Genomic DNA, 21,283 nt, shown 5'->3' with positions numbered 1-21,283 from the left:
TTCACAAATACATGGAAAGGCCATTAAATTGTTTGCAAGTATGTCGAGAGGCGAAGTTTTCATCACATACCTCAACCAAAACCAGTTATCCGAGATGCCTGGGGATGAACGCAGAGGCAGGCGAACCCAGCTGTCTAGCAGTGAGTCAGGTCTCGAGGACATTTATAAAAATCTAAAACTGTACTCTTCTTCCCACTGAAGTTTTATTTTGTTCCGAAAAGTGGTTACCTTTTCTAAACATGATGTTAACGTGTAATAGATTTGTTATTGTTATCTGAAATAAGTTCATTATTTAATAATAAGTTGGTTATAATTTCTAATGCAGAAAACATTAACCCACATCAGCCAAAGGTTTTTGGGGGTCTTCAGGTATTTTTGAGAGTGTAAGGGGGACCTAACAGCCAAAAGCCTGTGAACCGCTGGCACAGGGCATGAAGAAGCTATCATGAAGTCAGTGGATGGGAAGCGTCCTGACAAAGCGCTAAATGAGAAGTCACTCGAATGACTTGCTTCTCCATTCTCTCCCGACCTTCACCGACCCAAAAGTTCAACGGTCTAATGGGAAAAACACTGCAACTATTTTTAATGATGCAAAGGAAATGGCTTTTCAACAGATCTCTTTAAATTCTTGTCTTAAAATTTATTAAATAAGAAATTTTCAGGGGCTCCTGGGTGGCTCAGTCACTAAGCGTCTGCCTTCGGCTCAGGTCATGATCCTGGGGTCTTAGGATCGAGCCCCGCGTCGGACTCCCTGCTCTGTGAAGGGCCTGCTTCTCCCTCTCCCACTCCCCGTGCTTCTGTTCCCTCTCTCACTGTGTCTCTCTGTCAAATAAATAAATAAATAAAATCTAAAAAAAAAAAAAAAAAAGAAAGAAAAGAAAAGAAATTTTCATATTTGTGGCATGTTGTGAAAATCTTAAAAATAGATTAGCCTCTAAAAACAAAAAATAGATTAGCCTCTAACATTTGCAATATGGCACGAGCAGTACAAGATAATTATGATCAAAGTAACGACATCTTCACAAATTAAGAGTAAACAAATTCAAGAAACGGACACTTGTTGGTGTCTTCCTTTGCCTTTTGTGGGAACCGGCTCTGGTTTTCCTAGCGATCACCGTGGGGGCTCGTTGCCTAGTCCGCCGGGGGCGTGGCGAGTCGGGGAGGCTGACAGAGAGCCGGGGAAGCCAGCTCTAGGTTCAGGTGACCGATGGGACAAGCAGGGAGCTCTGCAGGAGAGTCAAGAAACTTGAAAACCACGTGTAAGCTTTAGCAGCACTCGGCCTCCCTGAGCATCTGGGCGACGGCATCTGCGCGCTCCTGGTGCACTTTGCTGTGTGTAAGGGCCCGTGCTGGGGGCGGGGCGCAGGGGCCCCACTTGACAGTGGGGTGAGGGACACAGACAGACAAGAAGCCATCTACGTACAAGAGAGAAGAGAAGTGACTCAGGGACAGGGGGAGTGAGGTAGGGATGGATCTCCCTACCCTGGCAGGTAGGACAGGTGGACAAGTGTGCAGGGGGCGAGGAGAGGAGGCCCAGTAGGACGAGGGGCGTGTGGGAGAGGTCAGGACGCGGCCGACTTTACGGAGACCCTGGGGCAGCGTCACGGGAGAAGCCGGGGAGGCTTCCCTCGGCAGGCAGCGGGGACAGAGGCAGGTTCGTGAGCAGGCGAGTGACGTGGCCTGAGGGGCGCTGGTGACAAATCCATGTGGCCCGGCTGTGTAGGCGGGACTGGAGTGGGCGCGAGCAGAACGGGCCTTTCAGAGCTTTAGTCAAAGGGCACAGGGTGTGCTCCACAGAGGCACGAAGGATGAAAATCAGACAAGGGTCGGAGCCATGAAGCAGCTGTTAATAGGAAAACCACAGGCCCAAAATGGCGTCACTTAGGCCAAGTCCCCAAGCCAGGGGCTTAACACCTCATCTATTTGCTGTGTCAGCCTCTCCCAGAAATGCAGTCATCACCAGTCAGTCAGGAATTTTTTCAATCAGCCAGCGCCCAAGAGTCTGCCACAGGGGTCTTCTCCGTCCCCCAAGGAAAGATGAGGTCCTCTGCATGAGATGTCAGGACCCCTTGCTTTTCCCCCTAAGGGAAGAAGGGCCTTGCCCTAGAACAATCCTTTCCTTCCGCTCTAACATTTCTTGCCCCACTCTCCTTCTCTGAAAACCCTCCATTTTGAACAAATACTCAGAGCCCCTCTACTTGCTCAATGGGATGCCGACAGAGTCATCCATCATGTAACAGAACCAACTGGATCTTTACAATTTTCTCAGTGGGATTTTTGTTATTTAACACAGTCAGTGTCACACCACATTTTACAGGAATGGCTGGGTTCGAGAAACGGTAGGAAATGTATGTGAACAAATCATCAGAAGGGCCATTCCAGAAAATGGAAACTAACCCAGGGAAACAGAAAGCACATCGGCGGTTGGTCGGAGAGGGCAGGTGAGAGGGAGGGCCTACAGAGGGACCCGGGGACACCTGCCAATCGAAGGACCATCTGGCCTGTGCTGCTGGTTTCACAGGAACATTCGTATGTCCAACTTACCAAACGGGCCACTTTAAATGCAAGCTCCGTACACATGTCAATTATACCTTCCAAAAAAAAGAGAGACCTGGTTCTTAAGCTTGATGTTTACCAAAGACACTAGTAATTTTAAAAGGGTTGTGAATCTCTCTGGGGAACGAAGGATCGGCAGCAAAAGGCAGGAGCCACCCCCCACCTGGGTGGGATAGTCTGGGGGGACAGATTCTGTGGCTGCAGAACCCACAGGCTCCTCTACTTGGTGACAAGAAAGTGAAGGGGCCACTGTACTCAAGGAGAGAAAGGACGCACTTCTACCCGGAAACCTGTATACAGCTTGTGGCAGGCAGCCTCCTAAGATACTCCCGAAGGTCCTCGCGCCTCCTGATGGTCACACCCTTGTGTGATTCCCTCTCCCTGAGTGCGGCCTGGACCTAGGGACATGCTTCCCTGATGAGGTTTCCAAAGACCATGACTTCTGGCTTGCTGGAACTTTCTCTCTCATCTGCTCACTTGCTCTCTCTCATGAAGCCAGCTACCAAGTCATGAGGGACCTAGGGGAAAGCACATATGGCAAAGAATCCAGAGAAGTCTTGGGCCAACAGTCTGTGAGGGAGCAAGTCCTGCCAACAAGCAAGCAGTGAGCCGGGAAGTGGATTCTTCCACGGTTGGGCCTTCTGATGAAACTGCGCCCTCAGCCGACACTTTTGTAGCGGCCTCACTGGGCATCCAGACACCGCTAAGCCAAGCCCAGACTCCCAAGCTGCATAAATGGAGATAACAGATGTTGTGTCTAGCTGCTAAATTCAAAATTAACTTCCCACGCAACAGTAGATAATGAATAAACAGCCACATCTCTGGAGTTTGCCAGTGACTCTACAACAGGATCCCTACATTTTTTAATACAGAAAGACACAATGGCAATATAAGAACATCAAGAGGAGCAGTCATCGAATTCGGAAGTGCGGTCTGCTACAATGTGGTGATTTAGTTTGGGGCATCTTGGTGCATCAACAGGTATACAAGTTATCTTTGAATTTCAATTTCAGAAAGGTATCTTGAACTGAAATGATACTTTGCCAGAGACTGTATAACGAGGATAGAGTTTGCTAACCAAGGTTACGACCCTCTGCACATACAGTCGTGGTGCTCAAACTTCAGAGCACATCTGAATTTCCTGGGGAACATATTAAAACATACCAAATTCCTGGGACCTGTCCCAAGGTGGGTGGGGGCCGGGAATCTGAATGTTTAACCAGCATCCTTGGTGATTCTGATTCAGGGCATCAGAGGCTCATACTCTGAAACACCACTTAGAGAAATGACCCCCAAGATTAAGAAGCGCACTTGTCCTGATGAGCACTGGGTGATTAAAATAAAAACTTAAAAAAAAAAAAAAAAAAAAGACCCGGGATGCCTGGGGGGTTGCAGTCAGTTGAGCAGATGGCTCTTGGTTTCTGCTCAGGTCATGACCTCAGGGTCATGAGCTCGAGCCCCGCTCAGGCTCCGTGCTCAGCATGAGTCTGCTTAACACACACGAACACACACACACCTTCTCTCTATCTCTCTCCCTTCCCCCCACCCCTTTCCCACACACATTCTCACTCTTTCAAATACATAAAGCTTTTTAAAAAAATGACCCCCAATATTACACTGATTAAAAAGACACAGGCTTTATAGGTCACAGAAGAGAAAATCTGAAGGCTACTGGAGGGCACAGCTGATGAGAAGAACCCCCTGACATTATGTCACAGGACTTGGTTCATTACGGGGATGCTCAGAGAAGAACCTGAAAGAGACCAGAGGGGCTGAGCTTCTAGAAAGGGCCAAGGTGCCTGGAAGAAGGGCCAAGCCTTAGCCTAAAGCCTGTGAACAGTGGGTCCCCTCGGGGAGCAAGGATTCTGAAGCCTGGAGAGAAGAAAAGGAGGGATCCCGGATCATGATCTCAGGAAAGTGAGTGACTAGCCAAGTCTCTGGGTGTTGTCTTCCGTAAATAGATTAAATCTGCGATGTGGGCTAAGAATGCAAGTATTTCAAGTCAAGGGTTGGCAGCATTTTCTTCCCCTGTGAAGGGCCAGAGAGCAAATATTTCTGGCTCTTTAGAGCATGTGGTTTCAACCACTCGATTCTGTTGTGGCAGGAAAGCGGCCACAGACGAGCTGTACGTGAATGGGTGGGGTGTGTTCTGATAACATTTTATTTACAAAAAATGCGGTGGGTGGCATCACCAGCTCGGGCTAAGTCAAGTCCTCTCAGGAATGTCCATAAGCTCTGCTTATGACCACTGGGCAAGAGGACAGGAACGTAAACAGGGTTGTTTTAAGAGCACGAAAGGCTCATTTTGATCCCTTTACTTCCCCCTGCCTGACACTTTACCACTGCAATTATTCCTTGGAGGGAAGCACCATCCACAGAACTTTCCAGATAAAATGCAAGCATGACGGTCTTCAGAGAAAGACTCATCCCACCTACATGACTCTCTGACACGCAGAGCTTTCTGTTTAGCACAAAAGCCATTTTCTATAAGCTTTTGACAGACATGGAAACACGTGGGTGTGTGTGGCTTATTTGTGAGTGAACAGGAGGGGGTGCCCGAAAGGACACGGCCCGGGGAGGTGGGTGGACTCGAGCCTCCTGCTTCACAGCATCTCCAGTTAGCTCTTAAGGGTGCCAAAAGGTCTCGAAGCACAATTCATTTTCATGAACTCGCACGGAAACACAGCACACGAGGGGGATCACGAAGGAGTCCAGACCAGATGTCACTAATTCTAAGAGACGGGGGAGGGGAGATCGCTGCTTTGGATAATCCAGGTCGGTGGCCCTACACCCAGATGTTGTGTCTGAGAGAAAGCTCCAGATCTTCTATACAGATCGACGTGCTTTTCATCTCTGCGTTTCTCTGTCTGCCGACTCGGAGTTGACAGAGACCTCAGCCATGAGACCAAGAGGCAAAGGGAGTCCTGAACGAGGCAGCCGCTGTTACATAATCAAGCATAATCACACACCAACACGACAGCTGATAAAAAACGAACATTCATAAACAAGAAATTATACCTATTTGGCTGACATAATAACAGCCTTTGGTAAATGAGCTCTAAAATCATGGCCCGCTGTCTATGGCACGTGTTTTGTGAGGACTGCAGGTGAGGTGAAAAATGGAAGAATGGACCCACGGCAGGAAACCAGTTGCAAAGAGCTCAAACCACCACCACCACCACCAACACCACCACCACCACCAGAAAACCCCCCAAACCCTCAAAATGTCATCGCGGGGGCCTGGGCTGTGATTCACTTGCCCTGCGTCCACGATGAACCCTGGTTCAAGCCAAAACGCATGAGGGGTACAGGCTGGAGATGTGAGGGGGCTCGTCTTCCTGGGCCACACCAGGACAGCTTCCCCAGAACTCAGCCGTGACCATGGGTGAGAGGGCATCTGCGCGTGCGCTCCTTGGGTTTCTGGAATGATCTGCGGCCCTCTCAAACCGAGCACCAGAACAATTCGGATTTGGCAAACAGGCAGAGAGGGGACTGGTGACTGGAGAAGGGGGTGGTTTTGCTGCCGCTCAGCTCTCAGACTGGATGCTGAGCCGCGGTGGGCCGGCGCGTGAAGGGTCTGCCTTGGGGCATTTGCTCCGAGCCTAGAGGAAGTACCAGCATCTGGCGAGTCACTGGGGTAGAGTAAGGAACGCCACGAGGGACATTTGAGAGTCTCTCCTAAGCTTGCACCAGCGGTCCCCTCGCCCTCTCCTGGCCACAAGGAGACAGACCTTTCCTGCTAGTGCAACCCCTCCCCCACCACCCTTCACCAAGACTTTAAACCAAGGTCCCCCAGGAGGCCTGGCCTCAGACAAGCAGAAGAGAGAATCCAAGGTCACTGTCCTTCAAACTAACCAGGACTCAGGGCCTCGATGACCACAGACAGACGGGGAGGAGTGAAGCCCCGGGGCCGTCCTCAGCCTTTGCAAAGAGAAAGAGACTTCTAGATCTTTAGAGGATAAAAAAATCGCTTCTTCAATTCCTTTCCAGTTCTTCCTTCTTACTACTTGGGCCTTCCTCTAAGCTAGTGCTTCTCAACTTTAACGCATGTTGTTGGAAGCATCTGGAAATCCTGCCGAGGCGCGAGCTGTGAGCCAGCAGGTTTGGGTTGGGGCCCGAGACTCTGCACTTGTCACAGGTTCCAGGTGAGGCCGGTCCGCAGATCGCACTCGGAGCAGAGGATCCCGCCTCCGGGGCCTCCACTCGGAAGCCTGCACCGCACCGTCTACACCAGCCTCAAGCGGCCCCACTGGGAGAGCCAATTGGGGCAGCAGGCAGAGGGGCTCGCTGCTGCCATGGCCGCATACAGGACGGGCACTTTCCTTTGGCAGAGATCAGCTCTGGAAAACTCTCCCCCACCCCGTGGAAAGAAACTGAGAGCTCAGGAGTTGCGGGGGAGGGGGACACACACCAGAGCCATATGGAATTCTCTATTTTTTCCCTCACACCATCTGGTTTGGGATCTAAGTACAGAATGGCAACTGCGTTGATGTAAGAGCCAACAAACTCTCCAAGCGACTGGGAAGGCGCTCACTCGGTTGGGTCGGGTCCCCTCCCACCAGGGCCACGTGGCTGGGTCCAGCCACAAACCGTCCCCAGGGTGTGTGCCCAGGAGGCACGTGCGTTCCAGGGTCCGCAGTCAGTACAGACAAAAAGGTCAGACTATGTGCGCTTTGTAAAGGCCACTGCAGCATCTGGGAAGATGATTCTAGAAATCAGGTTTAGGGCTTTTGTTTTCTCGCCCTCAGACAAGAGCCTGCGTGCTTGTTCACAGAATTCTCACATGAAGTCTTACCAGAAACGGGATACTGTCAGACTTCTGTGTTTCTCTTCAGAGCGTTCCAGAATTCCAAAAGCTCTGAAAACGCAGGATGGGGGTTTTGGTGTGGCTCACCCGGCAGCAAAACCGGTTCAGATCTGAGATTACTTGGCGCTTTCTAGCAGTTTCTGGTAACTTGGAAGCCTTCCTGTCCTGGTACCAAATATCTCTCCCCCACTCCAGCAAACTGTGCATATCTAAAGGTCCTGGGGCCAGTGCGGGGGGGCACTTTTTAAAAACAGCATGAGATACCCTTTACCTATACAATTCACCTGTGCCAAGTGTGCAGTTCAATGGCTCTGAGTTGTGTGAACATCACCGCAATGCAGCTTTTAAACCGTCCCATCACTCCAAAAAGGATCCCTTGTAACCATTAGCAGTCACGACTCACACTCCCTTTCCTCCAGCCTTTGACAAACAGGAATCCATGTTCTGTCTCTGTGCATTTGTTAATTCTGGAAATATAATATAAATGGAATCAGACAATAGTTGGTCTTTTATGTCTGGCTTCTTTCACTTGGTGTAATGTTCTTGAGATTCGCCCAAGTTATAAGACGTAGCAACATCTCTTTCTACTTTACTGCTAAATAGTATTGCACTATACGAATAGATCATGTCTAACAGCAGTTCTTCAATCAAGATTCCAGAACCCTCTCCCATCCCTTCAAGGATCTGTGAGAACAGATGTCTATATCAATTCTCGCTCGCTGTTTCTAACTGGACCACACGCGCGCACGCAAACACACTGCTGGTGCCTGACGGCCGTAGGTCAAAACACAAAATGCGTAATTCGAGATGTAGAAATCCGAAATCAGACTTCATGTTAATTAACCCGAAGCCACAATATGGGTTTTGAAGGAAAAAGTTGTATTAAACTGATGATAGGTGTTAGACTTTGGAACTCAATGCATGCCTTGCACTGTACCTCGGGGTTGCTCTTTCTTGAATTGTAGATTCTACACGATCATTTCTGACCGATTCCTGAAAAAGTATGCAGTGCACACCCATTTGGGAGAAGGAACACTAAGGAACACTAAGGAACACCATCCCCTTCTATCCACATTTGAAATAACTTGAAGTCCTCTGACTTTTCGCTAACTGAGCCGGGTCCTAAGATAGGTGCAGACTTTGGCAAGTGGGAGAGTGAGCATTCTCCCCGCTTCTGGGCCCCCACGTCTCACTCCAACCTAGAACCATGCGGTCCTGGGAGCTCAGTGTTCCTTGCGAGCGAGGAACCTGGAAACCAGACCCACCAGACCTACCTGATGGGATCGAGTACAGTTATCCGATCCTCATGTCATGGGCTTGGATTTTTCCTTCTCAAAGACAATGATGTTCAAACAGAGTGCTGCAAAGCAGTGGGGCCGGGAGCCACCTGGGGACACTCCCGGTCCTCTTGGAGCCAAGGCTCCTGGAGCGCCCTGGCCCCCGTTCTCGGTGTTGTGGAGGAGGACACACGTGACACCCCCCGCCCCCCCCGCCCCGCTACTGGTTCAGACATTCGCAATTTCGGAGTTACCCCCAAGCTTTAAGTCATTGCACACTGCTCCCTTTGAGAAGAGGAGGTGAGGGCAAGGAAAGGGGAAGGAGGGAGAAGAAAGAGGCCAAAGATGGGGTGGAATGGAGAGGAGGAGAGAAAAACAAAAGATGATTAAAAAAATCGTCACGGGCCAATTCCACCCGCACCCCTGCGAACAAATTAATGCATCAAACAAAACATAAAATAGCACCACACTGAAAGAGCCATTACAAATAATATTAAAGGTAACAGTTGACTTGCTATTCGAACTTGGCCCGAGGCTGTATTTACCTGGACTGCTCAAGGGGCTAGCCCTGTCCCCCAGGGTCGGCACGGGACGGTACTGGTGGTTCTTTGAGCCTGGGTACATCCAGTGGTACCTGCCAATTTCCATTTCAGCTCTGCTGTTCACTGCCAATTTCAGGTGGCAAAGAGTCAGTGTCTCTATCTCCAGCAAAGGTTCTACATCAGCATTTACTCTCTTACCATACAGTTAAAGGAAACGACGAGTTTAAAAAACACGAGACTGAAATGCAACCTTTCCGTACCAGCTGATCACCGAGGCAGGAAGCATCGAGAACGCTGCAGTCTCCTCCGTTCTTGACGTTGACAAAACTCACCCAAACCGCCTTTTCCTTCCTTTTTGTCACCAGGATGTCCCCCCGCCTCCACCCCGCCCCTCAGAACACTCACTTTGGGCAGACGCTATTTAGGGTGGAAATCTGGCTTCTCCCAAGACTGCTGGTCTTTCTGGTTGTTTCCCTTTTGGACCAACAGAGCGTCATAATCACGGCCTCCGTGGTGGGGCCCGGCTGCAGCCTTGAAAACCTGGCCAGTGAGCCCATGACTTGCTGAATCTTGGACCAAACTCCTGTCCTCCCACTGACACCTGCAGGATTTTCTGTCAGCTCATCTTAAGCTCAGTACTTCGGAGTCCAGAATGTTCTGGATTAAATCCTGTTCCGATGACCTCCCAGTGTTTTAGAGAAAATGGGCTGCCGGTCTTGGGCTCCAACCCCTGCTTCCTCACACACATGGTGACGAGTGGCCTTCTGGGAACTTGGGTCCCTGTGGCATAAGAGGACTCTCTTTCCCACTTCTTAAGGGACTGGAGAGAAAGCTACGGATCTGCCCGTGTCCCCGACCCAGAAAAGGCTGCTCGTAACTATGAGTGCAGCCACAGTCTTAAAATCCCTAAAAGCTCAGAAGGTCAAGTATGGCCAGTTCACGTAAGCCAATCACACAGAACCTCACTAGGGGTTTGGGGGCACAAATATTTAAGGTGAAAAAAAGATTCTGATGTTGACAGCGACATCAGCAGGAGGTCAGAACGCTCCACAGGGCCCCAGAGCCAGCAGCCACAGACAAAGCAAATGTGTGACCAGGGGCACAGAGCACCTCGCAAAGCCTTCACAGAAGCCCCTTGGAAGTGTGTGCGGGCTCCGAAAGCTCCGGAGTTCTCTCCCACTGGCGAGTAGGGGCTTTTCTGGGTGCTATTTCAGGGAAAGCCTTGATGGCTTCCACCAAAACTCTTAAAGGACATGCAAAGACATTTAAAGATGTTCAAAAGGGGTTAAAAAATAAATAAATAGATACATAAAAGGATGCTAGAGCAAGGTCAGACCTGCGCAAGGACCTGCTCACTGCTTTCTGGTGGTCAGCCCGCGTTTACGGAACGCTGGTGAGACGCCAGGCGCCACGCCAAGCACGCTGCACCTGTTCCCTCCATCATCCAAGGTCACGATGTCTGCCCCCACTGTCCTCTGACATCGGGGCTCTGAGGAGTCTACCTTTCCAGATGGAGGGAGCAAGGGCAAGAAGATCGCCCACCCCCTGATCATGCAGCTAGGGGAGGAGGAGCCCGGGGCCACGCCTGGGCCATGTGACAACAGAGGACAGGCCTCGAGACCACCAGGCCGGCCCCCTGTGGCGGGCGCAGCTGCTCCAAGTCCCTGTTCTTTCGCAGAGGCAGCGGTCCGCCCGACAAGAGATTCTCTGAGGTCAGTGTGGAGGTGAGCTGTGCTTCTGTGCCTCCCCAAGAAAGGGCACAGGTCCCAAGCGCCTGGTGTTATCTCAGGGTTCTGGAAAGGACTTAACTCTCAAGTTGCCCTGGGTGTAGAGCTCCGCATCCCTGCCCAGGAGATGCTCTCTCGGATGTGGGTTGGGCTACGTTGTCTGAGAGCAAGGACGCCCAGTCTTCACTTGAGCACTTTCGATCTGGAAATCTGTCATTGTCCTCTAAATACCATTTTTCTCGCCATGCCCAACGCACAGCAGGTGCCCCATCAAATGTCTGCTGGGGCAGTATCTGGTTGAAGGCCAGGCAGCACCGCGGGACCCTGTGGACCAAGACACGGACCTCCAGGTCCCCCACCACACTGACCTCACCCAGGCCAGGCCATGCGTCTCTGCACGGACACAGCCATTCACTGTTCTTCTCTCCTCATGCATGGGGAAGTCTCCAGACAGTCAGGCAATCAGGCACAGGCTGCTAGGCAAGGACAATAAAGAACCAGGGGCTGCCCAAAGCTTCTAGGTTTTCTGACCAAAACATGGTGGCCATGCCAGACATGCTTAGTTCCGCGTAAATAGTGCCTCTCCAGCAGATGTGGCGATGGGTCAGCAAGTGGGTGGCTGTTTTCCAGTCCTTCTGGGAAGGCTTTTCACAACAGTAAATTTTTCCCCGTGAAAGAAAAGAAAATCCTGTCTATTTCCCATTTTGGAACCAAATCTTGGGAGACGTTAAATATAAGACTAATTCTAAAATGTCAAAGAGCACGGTATACGTTTCGTTTTAAAAAGGCCAGGGTCCCAACGTTTATGAGGGAGTCACAGGATTGCAAGGAGAAGCCTTGGCTCAAATGGTCTGTTAAAACAGTGTCGATGTGTCGATGCTGGGCAGCTGGCAAGAAATGGGAAAACGTCCGCACACAGCCAGGAAGGTCCCTGCTGAGGCCCTACCGAGGGAGGACGGCAAATATTCCCGCCAGGAGCGGAAGCCAGGGATGGGCAGGAGACCTCCCACCTCCCAAGTCGGTGACATCTGAGCTACTACGGACAGCTGGGGCTGAGGGGAGCCGTGGTGGCTAATGGTGATGGTCACAACCAGCGGCGGTCATCACCAAAGGTGGGTACGAAGCAGACAATGGGGAATTGAGGAAAACAAAACGATGCCTTGTACCTTTTCTTTCCCCATTTACTTAGAGAGTGTGATGTATTTCTGTGACAAGGCTGGAATAACTGGACTGCGGGCTGGTCTACTTTCTGGCATCTACGAAATTATCACTGGAGCCAACATAGCGTCAAAGACTGAGCTTCCTTCGAGAGACCACACTCCCTAGGCAAGGTCTTCGAAAGCTGGACCTATCGTCCTTCATTCGTGGGTACTATTTCAAATATTAAAGGAAAGCCCTAACACCACCATGAGAAATGGCAGAGGTCAGCCAACGATGGCCACCTGTTTTTGTCAATAAAGTTTTATCGGCACTCGGCCACATTTATTGGTTCATATAGTATCCACGGCTGTATCACGCTACAGCTGTAGATCTGAGTAGTTACAACAGAGACTGTGTGGCCTACAAAGCCTAAAATACTTATTCCCTGGCCTTTCATGGATGAAGTGTGCTGACCCTGGCTATGGAACGTGGCTGGTAAGGCTTGGATATAGAAAGAAGTCAACGCCAGTCGGCCTCCAAGACAGGAAGTTAGTTGATTTTCTCTTTTTCACACGTGTCTGGAAGAGACAGGTCCCTGGGCAGGCTGAGGAGGAAAGTTCTCCCCTCTGCTACTGTCGTCCTGCTATGGAATCCGCCACTGAGATGGCAAAATTATGGTTAAAACCAAGATCCTGCTATACGTAATGGTCCCTAAGATGAGTTAAGGGCCTCTGTACTCTTGTGCAGCGTGCTGGGAAGAGAGAGGACGGGTGATGTTTCAAAGGAGAGCATTATTAAATGAACGAATGAATGAACAACCAGGCACATTTGTGCTGCTGACACTGGAGCCTCCCTTTCTTATAAGCGAGTGTGTGTCGCTACAGCCATCCCTATTCCTGGCCGGCCATCTCACAGGGCTGGACATTCGGTCCCAAGGAGAAAAAAGCAAGAACGTGTCTTTGGAACAATCTCATCCATCACCAAGTCCCAGTGAGGGGAAATTTACATCATGGGGACGCTCACTGGCTGTTTCACACGTTCTCTGATACATCAAGGCTCCCAAGTCATGCCATCAAGATGATTTACCCTAAATCTGCTTGTAGTTTCAAGTCATAGAAAAACGCGATTCCTAACAGGACAATCGGAACTTGAGGTTTCCACCCAATTTCAAGCAAGGCAAATCTAAATTTCCAGAAAGGGGTTGGAATTCTTCATCTCCTGAAATAGCAAGGCCAAGCCTTACAAAATATGCTAATGGAAGTAACTGTATAAAAGTAGGAGATGCGCCAAATGGCTCATTGAGATCTTCACCACGCTTAACTTTCTAAAAAAATAAAGTAAAATAAAATAAGGTAAAAGCAAGCTGTCTCATACCTACCACATACGTCCGGCACCATCTGGCCTGCTAGGCCTTTCTCTACAGCCTAGTCCCCAGACACCCTCTCTTCAAATGTCCTCCTTGGCAGATCCTTCGAGGGAAAAACTACATCTAAAACTTTCTATGTACAGAACTCACATAATCAAGTTAGAAATGGTCAATAAAAGATCTCAAAATCAAATCACGTCTACATCACCAGGAAGGGCATGACACATTAAATGTGTCCCTCGGGGTTTTTAGCTCACAGGCCATATATTCTAGAAGAGCTTTCTTCCTAAAAAAAAAGAAGACTGGGCCCAGAGTGCACACATTTAAACTGCAACAAACAAAACCCAACCTAAACACATAAGACATGACATTTGCTCCAAAAATTTAAATGAATGTGTCAGTTTCTCTACCCAAGTCAACAATCTGAATTCGTTTCTTACGCTGCTTACATCCAAGAGTTTATTTCCAATTACACGTTATTTCTCATTTGCTACATTGTTCTTCCTTTTTGGTTTGATGCCTGGAACTCTCAAAATTTTATCAGTGGTAATTCCAGGCACTTTAACTACCTCGACTCTAATGGTTCCAGTAGATTCCAATTCCCTACATGTAATAAAAACAATTTGCATCACAGATTTTTTTTTTCCCGCACAGCACAGCAATTGAATCAATTGTTTTTCTACCCCTTGACTGAGCATTCCCAGCACTGCAAGATGCACTGGTTTTCACAAATGAATGGACATCAAGTAATCCTCCACAGAAATAAATAGAAATCTCTTGATTGGTGAGGCCCATGATCTGGTTCTTTGATTTTGTCCTATTCAGTCCTTCCACTAACCTCCCTTCAGTGAAACTCTTTATTCAGTCCTCACGCTTCAATGGGATGTGTCCCATGTAAAAACCGTTATTTGTAATAACCTGGCATTTCTTACAGCCATCTGAGAAGACCAGCTTGCTTTCCCTAAACATTTCTGAATATCTCCTGAATACTTCTGGGGGAATTTTGACCATCTAAGTAGTGTTCTGTGGCAAGAGCCATGAGGCAGTTTCACACACACACACACACACACACACACACACATACATTTTTAAAGGATTTGGATTATGTTTTTTATTGAAATAGGAACAAAGTCCTCCCAATTTAAAGAAATAGCTCTCTTTGTTCGGCTGAAGGAAGTGAGGCCAACTAACGAAGTTGAGGTCAATTTATAAAGTTAAGTTTAATTTCTATTCTTAATCATAATCCAAATAATCCTCCAAAGAAGTAATGATCCAAAGCTAGAATTCTCACTGGGCAATAAGACCCCAGTATTTAAGAGGCAGGTATAGCCCTTAGCACCAACTACTAAAAACAAATGCGAAAGGAGGAGCAGAGAGGGGGGAAAAATAGATGTGCGTGAAAAACTGTGTGGGAAGTGACAAAATGTACAGGATTAGATTTCGGAAATTAAATCCCTTGCTGAAAGGCTTAAAAGAAAAACACAAAAAACCCAGATCCACCGGCTCAAGAATTATATAATGCCTTCTCCAATTATGTCAAAATTTTCAATGTACATTTCAAAGAAACCAACATTTATCTTGTCGATTTCAAATGAAATCGGAGTGACAGGCAGGCAGAAACATTTGTGACTGTCACTTCATGCCTGTGTGTGTGCGTGCGTGTGTATGTGTGTGTGCCCAGAATGACAATGGGTGAGCAAACTGGGAAATGACAAAGATGATACTTGTCTGGGTTTTTGACTTGGGTGCAGCTGGCATGTGAACTTGTTCGTCTAAATTAAGATGAGCAGATAAGCTGTCCTCCAGATCGGCATAAGTGGTCCCGCAGTGACCACAGCCCCCGTGGTGGCAGCGGACACACACGCCCAGGCCCGTGTGCTTACTCACGCCTGAATTCTACATGTGACGGCAGCTTGTGCTCACCTGCCATTTCCAAATGACCTCCACAGCTAGTGTTTATCCATGTTGGCAATTTTTAAAGTTCCTCCAGGCATTGTCTCTTGCTTCTGATTTTGTCTCTGAAAGCGTGGCTAACTAGCTAACGAGGTTTTGCCTATAGACGGTCGATGCCGGTAGTACAGCCTGTAGATATGGTGTTAAATAGTATTTAATTTCTGTAAAATAACAGCCGTCCGTAACTAAATGAGGATGAGCTATGCAGTTGTGCAGTAAGGATTTTATCCTGGTTTCATGCCCCTTGCTTGCTTTTGGAGAGGAAAACAAAAAAGGTATGGTTTTGCAGAGACCAAGATGGTTTTATTAATGGTTTTTCAATGGTTACTTTGATTTATTAATATGGCAAGTACCATATTAATAAAAAAGTGGGCACTACATGAAATCATCTGTTTTAGGAAAACATCGCTGTGAACCGTGAGAGGCTAGTACGTGATTAGGCCCTTGCAAAGTTCATCTCTCATCATCACGGAAATCAATCGTTACTTTTATCTCCATTCCTCAGCTTCATAAATACTCCCCAGAGCTTCTCTTATTGCTCTTTGGCCACTCATATAAATTAAAAATACATACATACGAGAAAAGGCCAAGTTTCTGTTTTGTTTCATTGTGGGGGGAGGTAGGTTTCATGCAGGGATTGAATTTAACTGCCAATTTTAAAATTACAATACTTAATGGCACTGAAATACACACTTCAAAATGGTTACAATGGCAAACTTCATGCTATGCAGATGTCATCAGACTCTGAAATTTAATTAGTTGATAAAATGAAATAATGAAATTGCGCTGCTTACAAAACGATGTTATTAAAGTACCATGTACGGGAGAAATTCTGCATAAACACAAGCAGCTTTCTACCCAAGCCTGCTGTTAGGCTCAAGCATATGAAATTGCCGTGTTTGTAGGTGTAAAATGGTTGGCTATTTCAGACAGCTGAACCAACATCTTCCTAAGTCAAACTGAGTTGTGCTCCCGCCCTGCAAAATCACTATTGTTTTGTGCCTGTCGGTCGATCTCGGGGCCGTGGGAAATAACCTTGGCAGGAAGGCTGGTGATATTAGAGCCATTGCAGGTGTAGTACACATTCCTGCGCCTTAGGAGAGTCTGTAACTTTGCCTGCGGGAGACAGGTGAGAGGCATCTCACCGCATTGTAATTTAACAGTGGCTGAGCGCGTTCTACGGGCTACCACGCTTGAGATCAGTTTTTATCTAGGAAAAAAAACAGATGAATTTTAACTTCTACTTTCTGTCATTTTTTTACTGCAAAACACTTACTTCTCTAAAAAGGCCATTCCCTATGTCAGCATTGTGATAAGATTCCCCTGTAGGGACAGGACCTTTACCAATTCTCCTCCTCCAAATCTCCAAGTCATAAACGGCAGGGGACCCCCCCCCCCCATCAGCACCAGGGCCACAGAGCTGATGTCCCCTCTCTGAAGCTCCCACTGTAAATGGTTATCACATGTCACAGTCAGGACCCGGTGCATGGAAAGAACTATCATACTCAATAAGAAAACTAGAAAATGTCCAAAATCACTACGGCATTAGCGGAACCAAAGCCATTTAGTTTGCCCCCTTCCCCCCGCCCAGTTCTTCCCCAGCATTAGCAGAAAACAACGCATTCCATGCCCCTGGAATATAACATGCAGAACGTGGGACCTAAGTTATAACTCATTATATTAATGAAAAAAAAAAAAAAAAACCACCAAAAAGACCGTTTCCCCAGTTCAGCTACCCAAGGTGACAAACTGCGGACATCCTGGGAAATCCCACACTAGGTAAGAAGATCTGGAACAGGACTGGGCTGAAGGAAGGCTGCTCTATTAATTTAACATCAGCCTACAGGCAAAAACCACCCTGAAAGCAAGACCATGCCAGAGGGATTGTTTCAGAGCTATTTTCCAAGAGACACAAAACCGGGCTACCCCTTTGAAAGCACCCCAGTGAAAAGCTGGAAACAGGCTATTGTCAGAGCGCTGGGTACCTTTTCTCTCTTGGCTTTGTTCAGTATTTTCCTCGGCTGCAGTTTCCATGGCTGGCTTCATACCATCCACCAAAAATGCTTTTCCCCGCTCCCCCAACACACACTTTTCCCCTCCTCTTCCTTTTCTTTTGGGCTCCCCTCCGTCTCTTATTTACACCGCGTGATTGAGAGGTTCTGTTCTTCCCTACAGTAGATTACAGTCCCTTCCAAGATGCAAAAGGCTCGGCAGCGTCCGTTTCCCCTCTGCCTACTGGTCCACAAAGACGGCTGCCAAGGAGCCGGCAGCCGCACGTCAGCGAGGATCCCAGTTAGAACGCGGCCATCCTGCGCCCAGTGCCACTGCGGCTCCCCGGGGGACGGCCGCGCCCCCGCCCGCCTGCCCGCGCCGCTCGCTCCGGGCCAACTGCACCCACTGAATGCTAATCAGCTCTCCCAGGGAGGAACAGATTTGTGACATCAGAGGACGGGATGTGGAGGAGAAGGGGAGGGAGGGGGGGAGAGAGAGCGCGTGAGAGCCCCCTCCCACCACGTGACTCAGCTGGTCGGCTGTCTCTTCTCGCTGCAGAATGCCCGGCTTCCATCCCTGCAAACTCCTTCCTCATTAGGGGACCCCCTCGTGGGGCATCACAGGCTGCTCAAGTTCATTGACCCCACCCCAGCAGAATAGTCAGAGGACCAGCCCAGGGTCTCTGTTGCATTCGCTTTCTTTAGTATTTGTCTTTCACGCCATCTCTAGCTAGCTAGCTAGACTTAAAGTATATATATGATAATATTGGTATATAATTATATGTTAGATACATATCATAAGATACAGACTAAAGGAGCGCCTGGGAGGCTCAGTGGGTTAAAGCTCTGCCTTCAGCTCAGGTCATGATCCCCGGGGGTCCTGGGATCGAGCCCTACATCGGGCTTTCTGGACAGCCTGCTTCCCTTCCTCTCTTTCTGCCTGCCTCTCTGCCTACCTGTGATCTCTGTCTGTCAAATAAATAAAATCTTAAAAAAAAAAAAAAAGCATTTACCATTAAAAAAAAAAAAGACCTATATTAAAGAGGGGAGGAAAAAAATACCTAAGAGGGAAGAAAACCATAACATGGCCACAGCTGTATGCAATGTGGCATCAGGGTTATAACCCGTTCCCTGTCTGCAACCAACATTTGTGCCAGAAAGAAACTTGAGCTCGAGCCCAATTCATAAAAAGGTATCCCTCCATATTTAAAAGTAAGCATGACACTGTCCAAGTCCATCCAGCTGACATTTGGGTGACTTTTTGGAATGAAAATGAAAATAGAATGCTTTTCCTTCCTGGCCATGAGTAGTTCTATAGAGGGTTTTATTCATTAGAACCGCTCCCTCAAGGTCAAACAGGTGTTTTCATCAAGAGCGGTCTCAATGTTATTGCGCCGATGACGGCGACCTACTGGTTTCACGAGCCTCCCTGTGCATGTATCCAGACACTTTGGGACCACAGTTCTCAATGCATCCAAGCACAGAAAATCCTTTCTCTTGGTCATGAGCCGTATGTTTCCAAGCATCGCTGGTTTCTGTGCCATGATTTAAGGATTTGGTTGACCCACTTCCCTTCACTGTCTCTATTAAAGATATTTATAGAAACTCAAGTCAACTACAGGGATGAATCCTGAAAACCACAGGGTGAAGGGTTCTCTGACCCTAGCAGCTGGCCAGCTGGGTGGGTTGAGCGCCCCCCTTAGAAGCAAACATCAAGACAAGTTAGAGGCCACCCTACCCCCACCCCAAAAAAAACTCTTCCAAGGTTTGATGCTTTGTTGCTCAACGCTTACAAAGGAAAAAAAAAAAAAAAAAAGCGTGAGATCCCAAATCAAAATCCTCCAACAACCTGATCTTTTAATGCCTTAGTGTGAGATAATCCCCCAAACCTTCTACATTCCATACCTCTGGCCCCTGGTAAGCCAGAAAAGATTTTGAGAACTCGTTTAGCCTGTTTCAACGTTTTCTTCTGATGTTACTTCTCATTTTTCACCTTAGCCATGCTCTGGGAAGTCCACACCCACAGTCAACTATTCCTTTAAATGATGGGTCCGGACAATTTGACGGTCTCCTGGCGAGAGAAGTGAGAAGCATGGCGGCCTCAAACTCCAGACAGAAAGAGATTTGTCTGTGATCTAACTACGTCCACGGGAAAACCTGATGATGCATCCACACAGGATGGCCTTATGCATTTTTGCAAAGACTACTTAAGTGCATTCGGAGCAAAAGATGACAATTGTGACTTTGCAGTGGGCTTCTCCCTCGGTAGTTTAGGGGAGAATGAAGACCAAAACAAAATGCAACTCAGCACCAAAAGGGGCGATCACGGCTAGCTATGCAATTGGTTTTCTTTTAAAAGCATCCAGCAAAACCACTCAATTATACAACGGATGGAACACTTTTGGCTCTTACTTAAGAATATTATTGTTAGATATTGTTAAAGGGGGAAGGCAGAATACAGAAAAGGGTATACATTAAATACAGAAGACATTTTCAATTTAAGGACAACTCTGGTTCTGTATCACAGTCTTAGAAATCAAAACCACTGAACAAAATATTCACAAATTCTGTAGGTGATAGCTTGATCTATGTTCCCCTTGAAGAACAACATGCAGACAAGCAAGTCACCGTTTCTGCCTTGCTCACAACTTCCCCATACTGTTTTCATTAGGCTGATAACAAAGGACCATTTGCTAAAAGTTACCTCTACCAACAGCCTCAAAATCTCACTGATGTTTATGAAAAACCAACCGAGCTGGAAAAAAGCACGATAGAAAAATTGTCAACAGCAAGAAAGAAGAGCATACAGTTATAACATTTCTGGGGTCTGCCCCCATTTTTGGCCGGAACGATTAGATACATATAATGAGTAGGATGGGAGAGGTCTTCATAAAGCTGGAAAATATTCTTTGAGCCCCCTGAGTTGGTCAGTCTGACTGAAGGACAGACTACTTCCGAAAGCCAAGACGGGAATAGCAAATACTGACACAAAATGGACCACACAAAACTGTGAACACGGACTAAGAACAGAAGCTTCACAAGTTTCAACACTTGCAAGTTGTCTGCAGAATTCTAGCCAGTTCCATAAGCATGCATGGACTCGCCTTCCAAGTGCTAACTTAACAAGACGATGCCTGTCTCCAAGTCACCCACAGACTGATGGGCCCCAGAGAAGCCTCTGAAACCAGGGTGATCCTACTGGCTACAGGTCCTCTAGTATCACAACAAAGAAGATGAGCGGAGGGAAAAAGAGAACTTGGGGCAAGTTTTGCAGAGCAGACCTGAGCGGAGCTGGCTACTGCTGTATGGTTGGGAATGGCCAGGTAAGAGAGGGTAGGGAAGGGTGGAGAAGGGAAGGCAAGAGTAGAAAAGCACGGGGCAGGGCAGGGTGGATAAGGGCAGGGAAAGGTAGAACAGGGAAGGGGAGAGCGTCCCTGGAAACATGGAAAAGCTCACAAACAGGAAAACGGTACTGTCGGCGTGTGGGGAGGTGATTTTTCCGACAGAGAGTCTAAGAGCACATTGGGGGTCTGGAGCGCGTAGGAGCTGGAGGGTGGTAGACCGGGAATCAGGTAGGTGGACCACCTTGCTGATCCCAGAGGCTGATGGGGGAGAGAGGGAAGGCACGAGAACAGGTCTGACCTGCGCTTTACCAAGCTCATCGTGTTGCTCACGAAGTGGGCAAACAAGCCACCGTGAGGGCAGAGCTCTGGCGCCGGGAGACCCTGGTGAGCTCACACTGGATACGTGTGCCTGGGAGCGGAAAAGGCACGAGAGGCAATCTGGAGTTTCCAGCGTGGATGGGTGAGGACATGGTCTTGGTCCCCCGGCACACCGGAGGTCCTCTGCAAATATATTTTAAATGACCGGTAAGAGACAAAGATTAAAAACACAGAGATGAGAATTTAAGGAACACGGTCTTTT

The 21,283-nt window shown here is 48.2% G+C and overlaps 1 protein-coding gene across 6 annotated transcripts in view; it reads right to left on the bottom strand.

Moving 5' to 3' along the window:
• GPM6B (glycoprotein M6B) overlaps positions 1-21,283 on the bottom strand; it is a 151,047-nt gene that overhangs the window by 22,861 nt on the left and 106,903 nt on the right. Inside the window, exons 1-2 of one of the 6 annotated variants that reach the window (XM_082717043.1) lie at positions 17,354-17,749; positions 9,186-9,305 (exon numbers count right to left, since the gene is read on the bottom strand). The exons of 1 other annotated variant lie outside the window; for it this stretch is intronic. In XM_082717043.1, the coding sequence (XP_082573169.1) occupies positions 9,186-9,305; positions 17,354-17,414 (181 nt within the window). In that variant the 5' untranslated portion in view covers positions 17,415-17,749. Of the gene's footprint in view, positions 1-9,185; positions 9,306-17,353; positions 17,750-21,283 lie in introns of those variants that run through there. 4 more of the 6 variants (XM_082717045.1, XM_082717044.1, XM_082717046.1 and 1 more) reach the window with 4 other exon arrangements.

The sequence above is a fragment of the Mustela nivalis genome (assembly GCF_964662115.1).
Source record: "Mustela nivalis genome assembly, chromosome: X".
Taxonomy (NCBI): domain Eukaryota; kingdom Metazoa; phylum Chordata; class Mammalia; order Carnivora; family Mustelidae; genus Mustela; species Mustela nivalis.
This window is presented reverse-complemented; position numbering and strand designations above follow the sequence as displayed.